We start from the raw sequence: 18627 nt of genomic DNA, 5'->3' as shown, positions 1-18627 counted from the left end.
CTATACCTCCCTCCTCTCCGCTATCGACGTCAGACGTTCGGCATTCCTTGATCAACAATGAGCTCGACCACCACCGTCACGACCACCGCGGCGCCCGCCATCACCGCCGACAACATCCTCCGCCTGTTTGGCAGCGATGTCAACACCAACGTGATTGGCGCGGGCGCGCGTCAGGCGTCGACGGGAAACAGCGATAGCGATCTGGCTGGCTATGATGAGGAGCAGATCCGCCTGATGGACGAGATGTGCATCGTTCTCGACGAGAACGACGTGCCTATTGGCAGCGCGACCAAGAAAGTTTGTACGTGATTGGACATCTTACACGGGCCCTACTCGATCGGTCCCATTCTTTTGCCGCTTTCCTTCGCTCTCGCAGGCCCTCAACATTTCCCTTTCACCACACTTGACAAAAAAGAAAACATCAGGATGGAAGTGACAATAAGGCAACCAATTGCTAACCCGATGGATTACTGGCAGGCCACCTCATGGAAAACATCAACCGCGGCCTCTTGCACCGGGCCTTCAGCGTCTTCCTGTTCGACTCGCAGAACCGGCTCCTGCTGCAGCAGCGGGCGACGGAAAAGATCACGTTCCCGGACATGTGGACCAACACGTGCTGCTCGCACCCGCTGGGGGTGCCGACCGAGACGGGCTCGGACCTGCCGACGTCGGTCGCGGGCGCCAAGCGCGCGGCGCAGCGCAAGCTCGGCCACGAGCTGGGCATCCCGGCCGACCAGGTGCCCGTCGACGAGTTCGACTTCCTCACCCGCATCCACTACCTCGCCCCCAGCGACGGCAAGTGGGGCGAGCACGAGATCGATTATATCTTGTTTATCCGCCCGAAGAAGGGCGTTACGCTCGATGTCAACCCGAACGAGGTGCGCGATACTCGGTACGTGTCGCCGGAGGAGCTCCGCGCCATGTTCGAGGATAAGAGCTTGAAGTTTACGCCCTGGTTCAAGCTCATATGCGAGAGCATGCTGTTTGACTGGTGGAAGCACTTGGACACCGGATTGGAGAAGTTCAAGGAGGAGGGTATCAGGCGGATGTAAGAGAGGTTGGTGGGATGAAATTGGGAGACAACACCAGCATATGGTGTTGAGCATTTGCATGAATCGGTGTCGTAGTGATATACCCGGTAAACCAACCTTTTGGTTTTCAACGCGCATATGCCGTGTATTGGGAAGATGCATCGCGCGGTGGAAGGTGGTGGTTGTGCTGACTTTGACTTGCTAGAAACAAATATTGACTTGGAATAGACTTTCTCCAAACATTTATATAACTAATACTCATTGCTACGCTCTTCGCCTACACCTACCTAATGCGCCTTCTCATCAGAACACTACAGACGTCCGCGCCTGCAACTTTCAAGCCCTCCCAATACTCGCCAGATCCCCCTCGAAACCCCTCTGCCCCTGCGACCCAACCGTCAAGTACTTCGGCCCGGCCACGCCGTCCGTCACCCCGGGCACCGCATTCTCGACGTAATTGTGCCACCGCGCAACCGCCAGCTCCTTGCCCCACCCACCGTTCCTCTTCCGAACCGCCCCGTACCCATCGTCACCATCTTTCTCCTCCACGACCTTCCCAATCAACACCTCCTCGTCCAACGTCCCCACGTGCACCTCGATCCGCCCCGGCGCGTCCGCCGTCTGCCACGTCAGGCTCGAGCCGCAGGTGGCGCAGAAGCCGCGCTGGGCCTTGGGGGAGGAGCGGTAGAGGCGGTAGGTGGGGAGGGCGGAGGGGGACTCGGTTGTTAGGTCGGGGGTGATGTCTGTGGCGGGTAGTTCGAGGAGGTGGGGGAGGAGCGAGCCGGTGGTTTTGCGGCATTGGGTGCATTGGCATGTTGCGTTCTTTGTTTTTTTGGGGCTTTTTGTTAGTCTGTGTGGATCTTTTGTGGGGATGAGGGGGGAGGGAGGCTGAATGAGGGAAATTGGGGGAAATGGGAGGGGGGAGAGGCGATGGATTGGGTTCGGGATGGAGATCCGGGGCGGCTGTGGGGGCGGGAGCGCTTCGGAGGATTTGTGGGGGGGAGGGAGGGAATATGGAATAGGAAGGGGTCTAGGTGAAGGGACGGGGCGGGGCGAGAGCGAAGGAGGGGAAGGAACGATTAGGTGCGGTGGTATGCGTTTAGGACCTGCGCGGGTCGGAAGGGGGGGTCTTGCGTGCATATGAGATCTCCCTCATCCTGGACTACGGCGCGTTCATCTCGAACAGAAAGCGGGGAACGTCCAAACTTACGTGGGACGGAGGCCACTCGGCACCGGCGGGGAATTGGATGGTGTAGCGGATGGCGCCGCAGAGGCAGCCGCCAGAGATCGAGTCCGGTCTGGATGCAGACGTCATTGTTGAAGATCAGTTAAGTGTCTCGGGAAGCTGAGGCGGTTGTTGATTCGTGCGGTTGAGCAGGGCGATTGGACGGGCTCAAAAAGCTTGGGAACAAGTCTATCCTAGAAAAAGGTCTGGAGGGTCCGACGGATCTTGCACCCCGCACTCCGATATAGCGGGGTTGTTCTGGCCCTGCGCGACACAGCTTCATGCGCGCCAAGCCGCGGGCGCGAAGGCACATGATGATGACGTAGATAGCGAGATGAGGCTGAGAATTCAGAGGGTGGAAACGGCATGAATGTTCGTATCTACTTCTGAAATATTGAAGTGACGCAATCATCAATGATTTAAGAAGTTCATGATCTGGAAGCCACGGTTCTTGCGAGCCGATTGCTGTTCGAGGCCTTGCTTGAAGATTTAGTGTTGGTTGCGTATAAATTTGGGATAGGAGCCATGCGTCCAATCGATTGGTGCATCCATTCAGAAAGATAGCTTTATGAAATAGAGTAATAGATTTACTCATGCCAGCAAGGCGCCATTGGCGTCATAATTGTGGCTGAAAACGACTTGCGGTTAGGATTACCGAGAAGAAAAAAACTCTTTCCCCCCACGCTATGAGAAGATGTCAAGCTGCTGGAAGTTCCCAGTGGGGCCGTATTCACGTTGAATGCTCTCTCGTACATAGCTTCATCCCGTAGCAATGAGCGAGCGGGAATTACATGCGGCGGGCAGACGATGAATTCAAGTGGCGAAGTCGAATAAAGATGGGCGGGACCGGCGGGGTGGCAATCACGATCATTGGTCCTACAGCTAGGGTTTTCGGAGCCGGCCGTCGTCTGCAGCAGATCATGCGTTTTGAGGAGGCGGTGCTCGAGTCGGACCGCATGGTTGCTTTGTCTGGTTTTCAGATCGGGGCATAAAGCAGAGTAAGCGCCACAGAGCTTGAGGCAAGCGCAGCTGGGCGCGCGACGCTTAGACGGGCTCGAGCGGGCTGGAGGAGGAAAAATCAGCGGGATTGGTCATCGGCATGTGGCGGTGACCATCGTCGCAGGAGTTCCTGGAGTTGAGTGACACGGCGGGATGGGTAATGGGGCTATGATCGCCGTCGACCACCTGGCCGGGGCAGTGTCAACCGCAATGCTCCTTCCCAGATCCCACCCTCCTTCTTGCCGTCTCCTCCCACTTCAGCCCGCTCCAGATCTGCCGCTCAAAACTCCTGCCGCCAGCCGATCCTGACCCGCCCATTATTTTTGCGCGATGCCGGCGACATAAAAAATTGTCAGGCGCGGCGGCAAAGACGCTGTTCCATTCTCCTAAAACCCCAGCCATCAGCGCCAAGAGCAGGAAAACACACGCACTCTGCAACGCCTTTGCCGCTCCTTCTTCTGCAAGCCCGACGCGACCGACGCCTCCCGCAACACAGCACAATGGCCGAGCCTCAAACGGTACGAGCCAATGAGCATGCCGCTTTAAGAAACCCAGTGCTGACGCTAGCGCAGAAAGACAACCTCGCCCGCATCAGGGATAACCAGCGCCGCTCACGCGCGCGCAAGAAAGAGTACCTCCAGGAACTCGAGTCCAAGTACCGTGCCTGCGAGCAAATGGGTGTTCAGGCATCTGCCGAAATCCAGGCTGCCGCAAAGCGCGTCCTTGACGAGAACCGCCGTCTGCGCGCCCTGTTGCAAAAGATGGGCGTGTCCGACTCTGAAATTGACAGCTTCAACGATCCCAATCCGAATCCAGCAGACACCCTGGATGCCATGCTTCGGAACCGTCGCCCATGCAATCCAGGCTCGCAGTCGGCTTGTGGCAGCAGCAGGAGCGGTGCCAGCAGCAAAAGCCCGGCCTCACAGGCGCCTACATCGACACCCCTGTCAACTACCAGTCTAGAACCACCTGCTCTACCGCCCCCAGCTCAGCCCTCGCCGCGGTCCCACTCCAGCGCGACTAGCATAAGCTCGACCTTCAGTACACCCCCTACTGCAGAGTCGCCCATGGTCCCGATTGCACCTCTACCGTCCTTTCCGACCAACACCCCTCCGGATCCATCAAGTGCTTACGGCCCCTCGTACAATGCCTACTATGCCATCCCCAACCTGGGCAACTGGACTTGGCCTACCCTTAACGACATGCCTGATACCCCTACTCAGCACATCCCCAACTCCTCGTCATGCCTTCAGGCCGCCGATATCATCCGCGGAATGCGCAGCGACGTCGGCCCTGAACTGGAGCAAGAAATGGGATGCAACGCTGAAGGTCAAGATTGCAAAGTCGACAACAACGTCATTTTCGACCTGGTCGACAAATACTCCATGCAGGGCTTATGACAACCAATTCTGGTCTGCGCAAGCTGACCGTTCAGCCTAGCAAACTTCGCCCATGCCATCATCTCAGATGCTGCTGAGTAATGATGGTAATCCCCCAATGCTTTGCCCTGTCGCTTGCCTTGTGTGTTCTTGCCGATTGCTGAGTTTTCTGCAAGTAACGGCTAAACGTGCACCGAGCTAGCACCAGAGCTAGTCCATGCACCTTTGTCGGACTCAGTCATACACCATCTCAGTCTTTGGAAACGTCCATCGACGGTTTGCAGCTTCTTTGTCATCGCAATTGTATTAAAGAAACGATGTGTTGCACAACGCCTGAAAGACGGTAGTTTTGGAAGATTGCTATCTGTTCGGACAAAGAAAGACGGAATATCGATCAACACCCAGCTCATCTCAATCTGTTGCTGTTGAGCAGGGCATGCCGACACCAAGTTGGATATCCGGGCACCTCGAATATTTTTGATAAGATCTAGAGCCACCAGGCGATGCTTTCCTGCAGTAGCCTCTTGTTGAAGATTCACAATAGAATATTTCCAACAGACACACTCATTCTCAACCCCAATTGCTTTGTCGCCTCCGCATTTGCGTTGCGACATCTCGTCTTTGTCACTTTCCGCTTGTGTGCATGCCCATTTCCGGCCTTTATACGCATCTCCGTCTCTCAAGCTTTGTAGAGAAAGAGAACAGCGATACAATGAAAGGGTTCGCCTGCAACCTTCCCTGCAGTTTCATCTCAGCCAACATTTCGGTCACGACCTTCACTACCGCTATCTGGATACAGAGTCTCAGACACCATGCCCCCTAAAAAGAAGGCACCTATTGCTATGCCTAGCTTCCTCGCAAATCTGCCGAGTACGTCCAAACAACATGCCGCTACGAACACTGCCAGTGCTCAGAAAGGGAAAGGTGCTACCGCCAGCAAAAAGAAGAATTACATGGATGAGTTACAGGAAGCCGAAAAAAGGAGAGACCAGACTATAAAATTTCACATCGAATATGGGAACGGAATGGAACAGTATAACATCAACCCTGATTTAGGCCTGCCAGAAACGAGCGACATAAGTCTGGGTATCGCCTGCGTCACTGAGGCAATCAGTCAGAATAAAGCAGTCAAATTCGCTCTCTACGATACGTTTCAGTTCGAGAACTACCTTCAAGCCATCACTACAAGACAAGAGGGTAAAGATTTGGATTTTGAGGGGTTCAAAATTCGCCGTACTCGTTCTCCTATATACATATGCTACACCGACTTCAAGGTCTTCAAATCCATAAACAAGGAAACGGGCAAAAAGGAGGAGCATCATGAAGGTCATCACATTCTGGCGACAGCTCATCGAGAGCTAGATACCCGGGGTAAAATCATCAAAAGGATCAGATACTACGATAGCGCGCCAGAATGGCTCGAGGGCATGCGTGACGTGGTATTCGAGAGGACAAAGGAGGTCTTGAAGCCATGGGGAGGCCCCAAGACGGACGCTGAATCCAGGTGGGCATGTGAGTGGGTACCGGTCGTGTTCCAGGGCACCGACAAGTGCGGCATCCATGTCATTCTCAACGCTTGGACGCTCGCCCTGGGCCTCCAGCCGTACTATGCACCGAAAAGGGGGTTAGCCGATCGGTTCTACCAGCATGCTTCGCGCCTCATCAGTTGCGCCGTGCACGGCGAAGTCAGCAGCGATCTCATCATGGCCTTCTTCCGCTTCTGGGGATTCCTGGCGGATCCGGACAGCGATCCGCCGCCGGATCGACGCTTCAAAAACACCTACGGCGTCCACAACGTTGCGTCGTTCGTCGACGGGACGGTGCGGGCTCCGCGCATGTCGTCGTCGCCGCTGGACCCAGCCACATCACTGCCGGGTGTAGCCGGGCCTTCGACTGCGGCAGCCCAGATTTTAGGTCCGGACCAGCTTTCAATATCAAGAAAGTCTTCGAATGAAACCATCTACGTTGATTCAGAGGGAGATCTCAGTGACCCTGATTCCCAGGACGAGGGCAATCCAGACAAAAAGCATGATCACGACGGAGAGGATAATCCCGATCAAGGGGACAATTCCAACGAAGAGCAGAGTTCCAATGAACAACACTCTCGAGCTTTCTGGCCAGAGGGCGCGGAGAAATATCCTTGCCGGTTTTTGGAAGAAAGCCTACGACGTGCGGACCGAATTGCGGACCTCGTTAAAGAGAGGGAGAATCCACCAGACGACGTAAATGGCCCATTCATTAAGCTAAACAATCGATGGATGTGGTGCGCCAGCATAGCATCCGTCACGGAGGCGATTAGCTTGAATGGCTATGAACAGAATCCTTATCTCGATTCAGAGATAGAGAATGACGGCACGGAAGATCGCGACTACACCGTCAGGGACTATGAGAAAGATTTTACCGAAGACCAAAAGGAAGATGCAGAGGATCTCATGGCAGCAGTCAAAAAGAAGCAGAAAGAACATCGGACCGAGAAGAGAATCTTCTCCTTTTACGGCCTCCATTGCTTGAAAAGGGCTGACTTGAACGTGGAGAAGGCTCCAGGATTTGGGGTTCTGCGCAGGATGGAGCCCATCATGATTCCAATCTCCCGCAGACATCTAGTATACGCCACCTCGCATCCTGAAGAGGAACTTCCAAGGATAACGCACTACTGGGTCGAGTCCTTGGAATCTCCCGGCCTCCCAAACCGTCGCGAGAGATTTATTCAAGAGGATATTGTGAGAGTTCTGCTAAAAGACCTGAACTGGGGCCCGGAACAGGAAGTGGAGAAAAGGTTCGCACGGAATGACATTTGGAACCTCGTATCCCCGGTCGACCCCAACCTGCTCCTCCCACCGCAGATGCGCCAGGAAAAAGAAGTGGCCCACCTCGTCCTCACCGCGTGGACCATCGCCCTCGGCTTCCGCCCTCCTTCCACGCCCGTCATCACCGCCGACCACAGCGACCACTACTCCAAAATCGACTATCTCATCCTGCGCGCGGCGCAGGGCCTCGTCGACTCGGCTACTATCTTCGCCGGCCTCCGCTGTCTGGGCTGGATTCCGAAGGGCGTCTTGGCGCCGCCTGAGAGCGTGCGCTTCGACAGGACGATGTCGTTCGGGTGGAATCCGGACGACATGAGTGATTATTACGACTATAAGAGAAGAGAAGTCCCAAGGGAGGAACTTCAAGCTCGTTTGAAAGCTCTGAAAGGCAGGTTCAATGACGCATCGGAGAAGCTCGGCGAGGCCCGTAGAGAGTACGAGGAGAGATACGACGAGCCATATGACGAGGATAATGTGTCGAGGAGATCGGCGATGACGTCGATCGAGGAAGAGGAGGATGAGCTGGCCAAGCTCATAGGGGCGGCCGAAGAGGCTTACGCGAACGAAAATGCTGCGAGAGAAATGCTCGACGAAGAAAGAGAAGGGCTAAAGAGGAGGATCGCAGAGCTGAAGTCGCTAGACGTCGGGTGTCGTGGCCACGCCATATGGAATGACACCAAGACCCCGGCTAAGGCGCTGGATCCCGAGGGTGAAGACTCGGAGTACGGGGATGAGTGGCTGCGCCATGCTGAGCTGGAGGCGGCGAAGCGAGCGTTCGAGGACGGGAAATCTAGGTACGGCGCTGCGATTAAGAATCTTCCGGTCACGATGGCCAAGGACCAGGACGAGGGGCTCCGACGGCTGCACGCGCCGGAGGTGCAGGAACTGACTGCAGCCGCTGATACTCCCACACGCCTGCCCCCACAAGCACCACTACGGACAACACCACCGGCGACTGAAGATGGCGGCACGGCGAGCGCTGCGGAGGACCCGAGGGGGCTGAAGAGATCGTACGAGGAATTTGCGGATGAGAGGCTAGTGGTGGATCCTTGCAGTGACGAGTACGATGAATTGAAGAAGATACATTATAGTGGGAAGGGGTTGCATAGGGTATGGCCAACGCCTTTCTCTCTCTTTCATTGTTTTGATTTGGGATGATTGCTAATGCTGCGGTGGATAGGTCGGGGCACATCGGCTGGCAACACTGTTTAGGAATAGACCGACCAAACCGAGAGGGAATAATGTGAAGAGGAGGATGGTGGATGCAGCGGAGTTGCACTTCAACCTGTTGAGGAAAAGGCGAAGATAGAAGCGGTGGAAAGGGAAAAGGTGAAAATTTAACCCTCGAATGGTGATTGGAGTCTTTAATCTCCGTCTACAATCTACTTTGTTTCTTTCTTTTTCATTGCTGTTTTGATAGCTATTTGCGGGGGCGGTGCCGTTTATCAGTATTGAACCACGTACCTTTGTAATCGACCTTGAAATGAGATGAGATCTATTAGCTCTTGGAATATTCTTCCGCCCTCGTCGGCTCTAAGGCTAGCATACACGTCTCGTTGAAAGATGGAGATGAGAATAATCAAACGATAAACCCGTCAGAACATCCCCACAGCAACAGGGAAAAAAAGATCCGAAACAACCCAATCTCACCATCATCTCACCAGCACCTCACAGCCTCCATCATCTCCCTCACTCATCCCTCCCCTTCCCCTTCCCCATCCCCCACCTCGACCTCCCCTTCACATCCACCCCCTCCTCCTCCACCTCCACCTTCATCCTCCTCGGCACAAACCCACCCACAACCTCCTCCCTCCACCTCCACAGCAGCGCCGTCGCCGCCCCCGGCCCCAACACCACCCACCCGCCCAACACCAACACACCCTGCTTAACCACCGCCCCGGTCGACGCCATGCCCACGCGCCGCAGGTCGTACAGCGTCAAGCCGGACCACAGCGCCACGCCACCCAGCATGAGCAGCAGGTCGAGCTGGAAGAAGAGCCGCATGCCCTCCGCCACCGTCGCGACGGGCGCGTGTAGCTGCTCAACGCTCGCAACCTGCTGGGCGGACGGGAAGAACGTGGACAGGAGTGACAGCTGCCGGCCGTGCGGGTGGAAGAAGTAGAACCCGACGAGGGCGACGTGGATGGCGGCGGAGTAGGCGGCCGTGTGGTTGTAGAGGCGGCGCACGGTGCGGAGGTGGTCGGGCGCCGGCGCGTGGAAGGGGCCTGCGGCGAGGAAAGGGGGAGGCTTGGTGGCGGTGCTGGTGGGTGGGTGTGCGGGCGGGGCGGGGAAGAGCGGGGTGCGGGAGAGGAGCGAGGTGGCGGCCATGGCGAGGATCTCGGTGCCTTGCCAGAAGGCGATGGCGGGTTGGAGGTAGGGCGAGTGGGTGGGGAGGGTGAACATGGCGATGGTGGGGAGGATGTAGATGAGTATGAGGCTGGGGGCGAAGGCTTTGATGTTGTGCGCGAGCGTGGCTTGCGAGCAGGCCATCCAGTACGTCGGATCGCGGGAGATGACGAAGACGGTGAGGATGTAGAAGAAGAAGACTACGCCGAAGCCGAGGACCTGGGCGAGTGCGATCCAGAAGCTTGGGCTGGAAAGGGTTCAGTTAGCAAAATCTTCTTCATGTGAGACCATGAGACTATAACTTACCTCCAAAGCAAAGTCCCTTTGTTCCTCCATCTGTAGCCCTCAACGGCCATTATGGAGAAGATGGGGACCCAAAAGCCGAGGAGGAAATAGGCTGCCTGGATTTTCATTTCGAAGTTGGGTGTACCAGTTACTACCGGAAGGAATACAGCGATGAGAGTCTTCAGAAGCTTGTCAAGCTCCGGAAACCGAGCTGCATCAACGAAAGACTGAAGTGAAACGTTCATCTCAGCGAGATAGCTCGTAGTCACAGCTGACTTGATGATCCGGAAGGATCCATTGATATCGCTCAGCACAGGCAGCAGGTAGGCACCAAGACCACCGAGACCTATCAGGATCGTGCTGACAAGTAGAGTGAATAGAGTGCTCCTTGGTTTGGGCTCGCGAATGCGTTCATCGAAGTACGGGGCAGACCTCGGTCTCGATGGGATTTCAAGCGTGTCCACAGACACGGCCGGGGGATACGCCTTGCAGAGATTTTTGAGCATTTGCTCTCCTCCGATCAGTGGCAGAACGTATCGGTTCAGTACCATGAAAAATGGCGAAACCTCAGCGTACACTTCTTGCATCTTGGTCGATTCGTTGCACAAGAAGGTCGTCCTCGGCTTCCGCAATTCTTGAATTTCCTCGAACATGGCGCCGAATTTCTCTTTTGGAATCTTTCCAGAGCTGTTGGACTTGAGCAATTTCACAAGAGCGTTGGTCAGGGCTGCTGAGGTCTCGAGAGCGGCATTGCCACCTTGCCCCGCAATAGGGTTGACCTAAAAATGCATCAGTATACCTTCATGCACACATCTATCGAGTACGTACTTTGTGCACCGAATCTCCAATGATGATGCACCTATTCGAGTGCCAGTTCTCGATGATGTATTCGTGCAGGGGTGTGCACACTGAGGCTATGGCAGCCTTGCGGACATCGGAGTATCTGAAGTCCTCCGTGATTGGATGATCCCAGTACTTCTTTGAGAAGTATTCTTCTGCCTTCTCTCCGTGGCATGGCGTATCGTTCCCGTAATATCTCTTGTCAAGTTTGAAGAAAACGCACCAGTAAGTCCTGTTGTCTGGACCTGAGGCAACAAAGAGACTTGAGTTTTTCCTGGTGGCGATTATGACCGATCCTTTTGGGCTTTTCAAATCACCCTCGGAGATTCCAAAGACTCCTCCGTAATCCGCGGGAAGAGTATCTGTGGTGATCAGTCACTATTCTCAGGAAGGACAGAGTACCACAATACCTGTCCTGAGATCAATAGGCTTGGAAGCCTTTCTCTCGATTTCCCCCCTGAGTGCGCTGTGCATGCCGTCAGCACCAACGGCAAGGTCACCCTTGAAGACAGAGCCATCTTCAGTAGTCACGGTGACTCCTTCGTCATTCTCCTCGACACTTTTCACGCGCTTAGAGGTCAAGACCTTGTCCTTGTTCTTGATGTGATCGTAAAGGATCTGCACGAGTTGTCTGCGTTCGAAAAAGAGGACTGGATATCCATGGCTGTGGTAACGAGGGCATAAGCTTATCTCATCCGGCTGACGGGGCCCGGCAGCACTCACCGTTCCACAACCTCGTGTCGCAGGTTTCTGGCGCCCACAAGGAGCTTTCCGTTGGCGTCATGGATCAAAAAATCGTCGACAGGATACTGGCCACACTTCAAAATATCCTCGTAACAGCCGAGCTGGTCCACGATGCGGAATCCATTGGGGAGCAGGGCTATGCTGGCGCCTAGCTGCGGGGCTATCGCCGGGTAGGCTTCGAGCACGACAAAGTCGATGCCGTTTTTCTCGAGCATCAAAGCCAGAGAAAGGCCTGAAATGCTGCCGCCGACGATGACGACTCGAAAGTTGCTGCCAGCCATGGTGGCGCGAATTTGGTCTCGGTAGACTCTTCTGGCTATGGGAGAGCTGGCGGTCCGACGAGAAGGAAATTCGGAAGCTGGACAGGTGGATTTTTATGTCCGGAGCTGGCTGCGGCACCGTTTCGTCTCCCTGTTCGACAGGTCTCGGCAGTGTTTTTCCACAGGGGAATCGATCCTGATCCTCCTGGTTCCGGTAGCCGTTGCGCGCCGTGTGGCGCATGTCAAGCCCTGTAGCCTACGCGGCGCCCGTCAGCAGTCTCCTGATCAACCTAATCCATCGGTGTGGATCTTATGGGATAATAAGGGCTTTCCCAAGTAGGTATTTGCCCTATCTGTCCTCCATTCACCGACCACTGGATAGTATTCATGGCCCGAAACGTCTGAACTAAAAGGCCGTGGAGCTGAGATTTGTCACCGCTGCCGCATTGATGCATGAAACCCTATGATCGCACAACTGCCAAAGTCTTACACCGACCAACTGAGTTGCATGGTGGATGGAGACCAATGGCGCTAGTCTCAATTGGGACTCGCAGGATTAGCTCTCACGGGACAAAGCATCCATCGTACCGGGGAAAAGCGCGTCAGCGTTACTCCACAAATCGCACACATGGGCCGAAGTCCCTGTAACCGCTTGTCTCACTCGTTTATCATTCTCCGCAAACATCCGCATCCTTTTCGACCCCCTCCACTCCCCAATCCATCATCCAATTACCGACCATCCACCGATATCTTCGGCCCCCGGCACCCACTCTCTTACTTTCATTTCCCCACACCAATTTTCAAGTCGTCAAGTTATCACCGGCCAGCCGAGCGCATTCTCATACAACCCATCCCCCCTCGTCCTCACCTCCTTCACCCACAACTGCCAAGCCTTCGCGATAAACTCGTGCGGCATGGCCCCAGCATCCCTCCTCTCCCGCGCGCTCAAGTACTTGATATTCCCGTAATTCCCACCCACATCCTCGCACATCTCCTGGGCGTTGACGCTCAGCTCCATGGCCGCGCTCTGCAGCCGCGCGTTGTCGGCGATGTAGTACGCCCGGAACACCGACGTCAAAATGTCCGCGCCCACCGTCGTGAAGCCGTGACCCCGCATCAGCACGAGGGTGCGCGGGGGGTCGGAATCAGCGCTGTTGTCGTTTTCAGAGTCGCTGCTGCCGTCATCGTCGCGGTGATTGGTGGAGTAGTCGCCGCCTCTGCCGTGGCCGCCACCACCACCACCGCCGCCGCCGCCCCGGTGGTTGTTGTCGTCTCGGCTGTCGAGGCGGTGGGCTGGGTTGGGGCACGCGCACGTGTCGCAAGAAGGTGGCGCGGGAGCGCCGAATAGCGAGGCTAGAGCGCCGCCGAGGTGCGTGTCGGAGACGAGGAGGTTGTGGTTCGTCTCGTTTGGTAGGTAATAGCGGGCGATGTCGTAGACCGGGACGTAGTCACCTGTTTCAGATGCGGGTGAGCTTTCGGTCAGGGAAAAAAGAGCTTTGGGGGGGGGGGGGGGGGGAAAGCAGGGGTGCGCGGTCTTGTGGAATTCCAGCAGAAGGGATAAGGTTAAATCAAGGTAAGAACTTATCACGAACGCACCGATAAATCCGGCCATGTGGAAGGCCGCTTCCATTTGGACGCCCTCGACGATGGTGAAGGGAAGAACTTCGTCCGCGTGGGCGTGGACGACGGATCCGACGCAGGGCCACTGCCGGAGGACTTCGCTGTGGATGAAGCGCTCCGCGTAACCCGTCGGAGCATTGGGGTCGACCGACGTCCCATTGGCAACGTAGTATAGCACTATGTCATCCGGCGACTTGACAATCCCCGGAGCAATCTGGGCCGACATGTAGAAGGTGGAAGGGTCATGGGGATTCCGCACTGAGATGTGCCCGAAGCCATCGACGATTTCGTGATAGTGAAGAATGTGGTTGGCAGTGATGAGAAGACGGAGCGTCTCCGTGAGGCTCATGCTTGGCGCCATTGTCGACTTGAGGCTTGATGGGTTTCTGGTCGGTCGAGTTGAATAATTTATAGCTGAAAGTGCCGGCTGCCTTCGACGGAGATGTGCTGGGGCATTCCAGATAGACCTTATTCTTGTGTCACATTTTAGCCCGCCCCAGTAACCACCACGATTTACTCTCGCTATAGAAGAGCTGAACCGAAATATGAAGAAAAATACAACTGTGACTTCATCATGACCGTGCAAACCCCTCAATTTCAGTAGCAACGGCTGGGTACGCTAATGCGCGGCCGAACTGAAGGCGGGGAGCCGATCTATTCTGCAATTTTTCTGTTAGATGTCTGGATAGATTTCAGAATAAACCTGTTTCTTTTTCTTGCCAAGTAGGTAAGAATCCTCATCGTAGAGTCAAAATTTTTACTAGCGTGGTCTTGCTTCGTCCATTGGACCAAGCTTGTTTCTCGAGGATTATCCCTCCTCTAGTCTCGAGAAGAAAAAAGTAACCTCTTTGGATAAATGCTGAGATAAAGGGAGGCTCTTCATGTGAGCCAAAACTCGTATCTTCCTTTAATGGCCGCACCTTTTCTTTTCTCTCGAGATGACAACAGACGAATGGCTTTCCTCGCCGTCCTTGAACAGTTCAACCGGATCATGAAAGATTGCAGCAACTTCGTTCAGGACACAATTTCCCCTGAGAAAGCCGCCTCATACTTTCACATGGACGTACCTCACAGATTCCAGTCTAATGCGTGGAGTCATCGAAGGTGAAAAATAAACGCCCCCGAGCAGCAAGCCCTTCCTAGAGGATTTACAAATTTTGCATTCAGGCCGAACACGTCGAAATGCGAAGCAGGAATTTTCCTTGCGGTCAATCAGCTAAGTCGTCTTGGTTAAGCGATGACCCGGAACCGGCGAAGAGTATGCCGAAGTAGAACCAGCATTCCATCCACGATCCTAGTTCGGTCGGTGCTTCGTCCTAGAAAGGCGAGTCTGGGTGGCGGTTTGGCGAGGTGCGCCATTCTCCGTAGTCATAGCGCGGACCCGACTAGGTTGTTCTCAGGGCCCACCATGGAGGGAGGAGTCATCAAAGAGGTGATCCGCCATGCTGTTGGCGCGTGATCAATGTGTTGAGCTTTTTCTGCGTCATGCTCCGAAAGAGGAGAAGGAGCGGGGACAGATAATGAAGATTGAAGTGGCCTGATAAAGACAAGGATGAAGACGACCGCGTGCTCATGTTGGGGGTCCGCGCGCAATGCTTGTAGCCGACAGGTTGGTGGGTACTTCGCGCTTCCCGGTCGGATACGTGTGGGGGCTAACGCCTGTGCCGTCTCTTCTGCAGCACGCGCTGAAAAAGAAGTTTGACATTTGATCAAAGCCTTTCTTGAACGAATCGTAGTATGCTAAGAACCCCAGCTTAGTACGTGGTATTGACTCGTACAGGGAATTTGCCAGATGCGGTAAGTGCTCGGTTTAATAGGCATCCAATTACCCGGCCGCACCACAAGTCTACCCTCATTTTCCCTCATTATTTTGGGCTTCTCACATGAAAATTACTTGCTGTGCAATTTAATGGGCGTATCTTGTTTGAAATGCTTGGGCCGTAGAAGTCACAAGTGTTGAGTGGTTAGAACCTCGGTGTGCAAGACCACTGCAAATCTAAGGTGATCGTGCAGAAACCTCCATTTTGAATCAGGCCATTTGACTGATAGACACTCATTGAAGGGCGCTGCCGTTGGTATGGAGCACTTGCTGTTGAGTCCTGTAGATCTCAATGGCTGGAAAGTCGGCAAGTGGCACGGCTGAAGGCTTTTCAATACGAACCCTCAGGTTCGAGGTAGAGCTTTCACTCTTGATGAAGGTGTCGAACAGTACGTGGGCGACCCTCTCGGCCAGCGCTTCAAGGGTCTCAAAATCCGTATTTCCAACGGCCTAGGTCGACAGTGTTAGCATCAGAATCACCCATTCTAAGAACGGCTTACCTTCAGCACGATATCCTCCACCACATTATAGGAGTCAATCGCCCCATCCGAGACCCTGTCGATCCAAACGCTTACCACGCACAACTGCTTCTTCATACGCTCATTGCTATTCACCCCAATCAGGGTCGGAATTGCCATGCCCTTTACATATAACTGCCTCGAGAAGCTGACCACCTCTCCGGCAGGGCTGTAAAACACCGTCCACTCTACGCCTGCGCCTGTTCCCAGCGTACTCGCCTTAGGGAAGCACACGTCTATTTTGGCAGCTCCTACCGCGCCTTCAGCCGCCGTCGCGATTAACGCCTCACTCGTTCTACTCGCAACGACCAAACCACTGAGCCACTGATTATTGGTTGTAGAGGGGTCGAGAGCCTTGAGCAAATTCTTGCTCAGATGGCCGTAGTGCACGGTGCCAGCGTCGAGCGCGTCGCTAGCAGCGGCAGATGTAAAGCCGGCGCGTGAAGCTACCGTGAGCGACAGGGCGAGCGGCTGTGCGCGATCGGTACGGCCCCAGACATCGCGACCGGCGGGCACGACCAAATTGAGGGAGGAAAGCGAGACCGTGTCGGCGGTGGCCGGCCAGCGCGCGGCGGCTTCGTGGGCGTAGTACTGGGCGATTTTGGTGTACTCTGCGCGGTCCTCGGTACCGCGCGGAATGCGACCGTGTTGGGCTATCGCAGGCATTGTTTGCATGTTTGAGTGCATGTTGGTTTTGGTATAGGTGGTCGAAGGGGCGTGATGGGGGCAGGGTTCAAAGCAGACGTGGAATTTTTGGTGCGATGATATTCGGTGGAGGGCCACAGCTTGAGCGACGTCAGGGTACAGCTCTCTAAAATAATCAAAGCTGCTGTGACATCACATACTCCACATGGACCCTGACGTACTCGACCGCAAGACATTGTTCCTACGGGGTGAATATGTATTAACGTCCTCAATTGGTCATCGCTACAGAACGGAGCTGGCCGAGCAGCTTGTGTCCGGTGTCGCTCTGCAGAGCGCGCGAGCTCATTCGCAGACGGCTGACGCAGGATCGCCGACTAGGGTCTTGCCGGGCGGTTGCATCACGTCCTTCGAGACGCACCGCGTTTTGCCTCTGCTCTCCTCAACCTCCGCAACAAAATTGGCCGTGAAGCGAGAGAAAAGACACAACTTTCCCGTTCGTGTAAATAGCAGCTTTCCCCCCTCTCCCCCCAGAAAAAAGGACCTCCTCACCCACTCCCACCCACCACTCACGCCCAACAACCCCACCAACCAACCATGACGACAACCACAAAAACAACACCACCCATCGCCCTCCCGCCTTCACAACACCAATCCCCCCGCCGCCCGCACCCCTGGTACCACCCACTCACCATCGACCTCCTCGCCGACATCGCCAACCGCAGCATCCTGCACCCCTTCATCGCATGCCTGATCCCGCTCTGCCTGAGCGCCATCGGCACGCCGACGACGTGGCTGCGGTTCCAGGTCGCCTGCGCCTACGCCATCGCCGTGACGCTGTGGACGCTACTGGTGCAGCACTACGGGCGACGGACGGCGTTCGGGCCCCCGCGCACCGTCAGCCTGGACGACGAGGTCGTCGTCGTGACGGGCGGCGCGCGCGGGCTGGGCGCGCTGGTGGCCGAGGTGTACGGGATGCGCGGCGCGAGCGTCGCGGTGCTGGACGTGGCGGGCGAGGACGAGGTGGGTGCGGAGAGGCTGCTGGAGGAGAAGAACGTGACGTATTATCGGTGCGACGTGGGGGATCGCGCGGAGGTGGAGAGGGTGTATAAGAGGATTGAGAGTGATGTACGTAGGAGCGCAATTGACGGGTTGCTTCTTTCCCTCCATCCTCCATTCTTTTTTCTTTTTTTCTCTTCTTCGTTTGAGAGAGAGGGGGAAGATATGCTATTTGTGCATTTAAACTGACCAATTCACAGCTCGGAACCCCGACCGTCTTGATCAACAACGCTGGCGTTGTGAACGGCAAGCCGCTGCTCGAGCTGTCGCCGGCCGAGATCGAGCGCAACTTCCGCGTCAACCTGCTCGCCCACTACAACACCCTGCAAACTTTTCTTCCCGGCATGTTCAACGCGCCCAACGGTGGTACGATTGTGACCGTCTCCAGCGTTCTCGGAAAGGTCGGCGCCGCTTGCTTGTCCGACTACACGGCCGCGAAGGCTGGGCTCATAGCCATGCACACCTCTCTGCAGGCAGAACTGAGGCAATCGCCCAAACCCGGTGCGAAGAATATCAGGACGATCCTGGTGACTCCCGGTCAATTAGGAACTCAACTCTTCGGCGACCTTGACACGCCATCCGGCTTCCTCGCCCCCATCGTTGAGCCTGTCCAGGTCGCACAGGCTATCATCAGGATGATTGATGCGGGTGAGGGTGGTGAGATCAGTTTCCCACTCTATGCAAGATGGATGGAGTGGATGAATGTCTTGCCATCGGGGCTGCAGTGGATAATCAGAGGAGCTAGTGGTGTCGACGACGCCATGCGCAATTTCGGCGTTGACATGAACAGGAAGAGCACATAGAGAACACGGGAAGCAGGTCTTGCTGGATAAACATTGCATTGTATTATTACTAAAGCTAATATCATGATCATAGCTCATTCGCTTTGAAGCATATCAACGCTAACTTGGCGCTTGCAAATTTGAAACCTAATACTTCTTACTGTTAGCAGGGTTCCAACAGGTTGATGCGAACAGTATGTGGAATTTGGTGAAGATCAGACATCCAAGGAAGATTGTGCTCTCATCGACCGTCTAAGATGGGTTCTTATGC

General features: G+C 55.2%; 8 protein-coding genes across 8 annotated transcripts; 4 read left to right on the top strand and 4 right to left on the bottom strand.

The window, feature by feature from the left end:
* Positions 1 to 57: 57 nt before the first annotated feature.
* Positions 58 to 1052, top strand: LTHEOB_4749 (Isopentenyl-diphosphate delta-isomerase; the record flags this gene model as incomplete). Its single annotated transcript, XM_035513817.1, has 2 exons — positions 58 to 301; positions 478 to 1052. 2 exons carry the CDS (start codon positions 58 to 60, stop codon positions 1050 to 1052), a joined length of 819 nt encoding a protein of 272 aa, XP_035374798.1.
* A 315-nt stretch (positions 1053 to 1367) lies between these two features.
* On the bottom strand, positions 1368 to 2346 carry LTHEOB_4748 (uncharacterized protein; the record flags this gene model as incomplete). The annotated part of the gene is made up of 2 exons (XM_035513816.1): positions 1368 to 1853; positions 2242 to 2346. 2 exons carry the CDS (start codon positions 2344 to 2346, stop codon positions 1368 to 1370), a joined length of 591 nt encoding a protein of 196 aa, XP_035374797.1.
* Positions 2347 to 3755: 1409 nt separating this feature from the next.
* LTHEOB_4747 (uncharacterized protein) lies at positions 3756 to 4655 on the top strand (the record flags this gene model as incomplete). The annotated part of the gene is made up of 2 exons (XM_035513815.1): positions 3756 to 3773; positions 3828 to 4655. The coding sequence occupies 2 exons, from the start codon at positions 3756 to 3758 to the stop codon at positions 4653 to 4655; spliced, it is 846 nt and encodes a 281-aa protein (XP_035374796.1).
* An 821-nt stretch (positions 4656 to 5476) lies between these two features.
* LTHEOB_4746 (uncharacterized protein) lies at positions 5477 to 8653 on the top strand (the record flags this gene model as incomplete). The annotated part of the gene is made up of 2 exons (XM_035513814.1): positions 5477 to 8531; positions 8622 to 8653. 2 exons carry the CDS (start codon positions 5477 to 5479, stop codon positions 8651 to 8653), a joined length of 3087 nt encoding a protein of 1028 aa, XP_035374795.1.
* Positions 8654 to 9130: 477 nt separating this feature from the next.
* LTHEOB_4745 (FAD binding domain containing protein) lies at positions 9131 to 11937 on the bottom strand (the record flags this gene model as incomplete). Its single annotated transcript, XM_035513813.1, has 5 exons — positions 9131 to 10034; positions 10094 to 10851; positions 10901 to 11274; positions 11323 to 11543; positions 11636 to 11937. The coding sequence occupies 5 exons, from the start codon at positions 11935 to 11937 to the stop codon at positions 9131 to 9133; spliced, it is 2559 nt and encodes an 852-aa protein (XP_035374794.1).
* A 787-nt stretch (positions 11938 to 12724) lies between these two features.
* LTHEOB_4744 (Arad-like aldolase epimerase) lies at positions 12725 to 13897 on the bottom strand (the record flags this gene model as incomplete). Its single annotated transcript, XM_035513812.1, has 2 exons — positions 12725 to 13368; positions 13513 to 13897. 2 exons carry the CDS (start codon positions 13895 to 13897, stop codon positions 12725 to 12727), a joined length of 1029 nt encoding a protein of 342 aa, XP_035374793.1.
* A 1692-nt stretch (positions 13898 to 15589) lies between these two features.
* LTHEOB_4743 (Dihydroneopterin aldolase) lies at positions 15590 to 16560 on the bottom strand (the record flags this gene model as incomplete). Its single annotated transcript, XM_035513811.1, has 2 exons — positions 15590 to 15805; positions 15856 to 16560. 2 exons carry the CDS (start codon positions 16558 to 16560, stop codon positions 15590 to 15592), a joined length of 921 nt encoding a protein of 306 aa, XP_035374792.1.
* A 552-nt stretch (positions 16561 to 17112) lies between these two features.
* LTHEOB_4742 (Short-chain dehydrogenase/reductase SDR) lies at positions 17113 to 18377 on the top strand (the record flags this gene model as incomplete). The annotated part of the gene is made up of 2 exons (XM_035513810.1): positions 17113 to 17643; positions 17775 to 18377. The coding sequence occupies 2 exons, from the start codon at positions 17113 to 17115 to the stop codon at positions 18375 to 18377; spliced, it is 1134 nt and encodes a 377-aa protein (XP_035374791.1).
* Positions 18378 to 18627: the final 250 nt, after the last annotated feature.

The sequence above is a fragment of the Lasiodiplodia theobromae genome (assembly GCF_012971845.1).
Source record: "Lasiodiplodia theobromae strain AM2As chromosome Unknown scaffold_12, whole genome shotgun sequence".
In the NCBI taxonomy this organism is placed as follows: Eukaryota; Fungi; Ascomycota; class Dothideomycetes; order Botryosphaeriales; family Botryosphaeriaceae; genus Lasiodiplodia; species Lasiodiplodia theobromae.
Note: the sequence above shows the minus strand (reverse complement) of the source record. Positions and strands in the feature narration are given on the sequence as shown.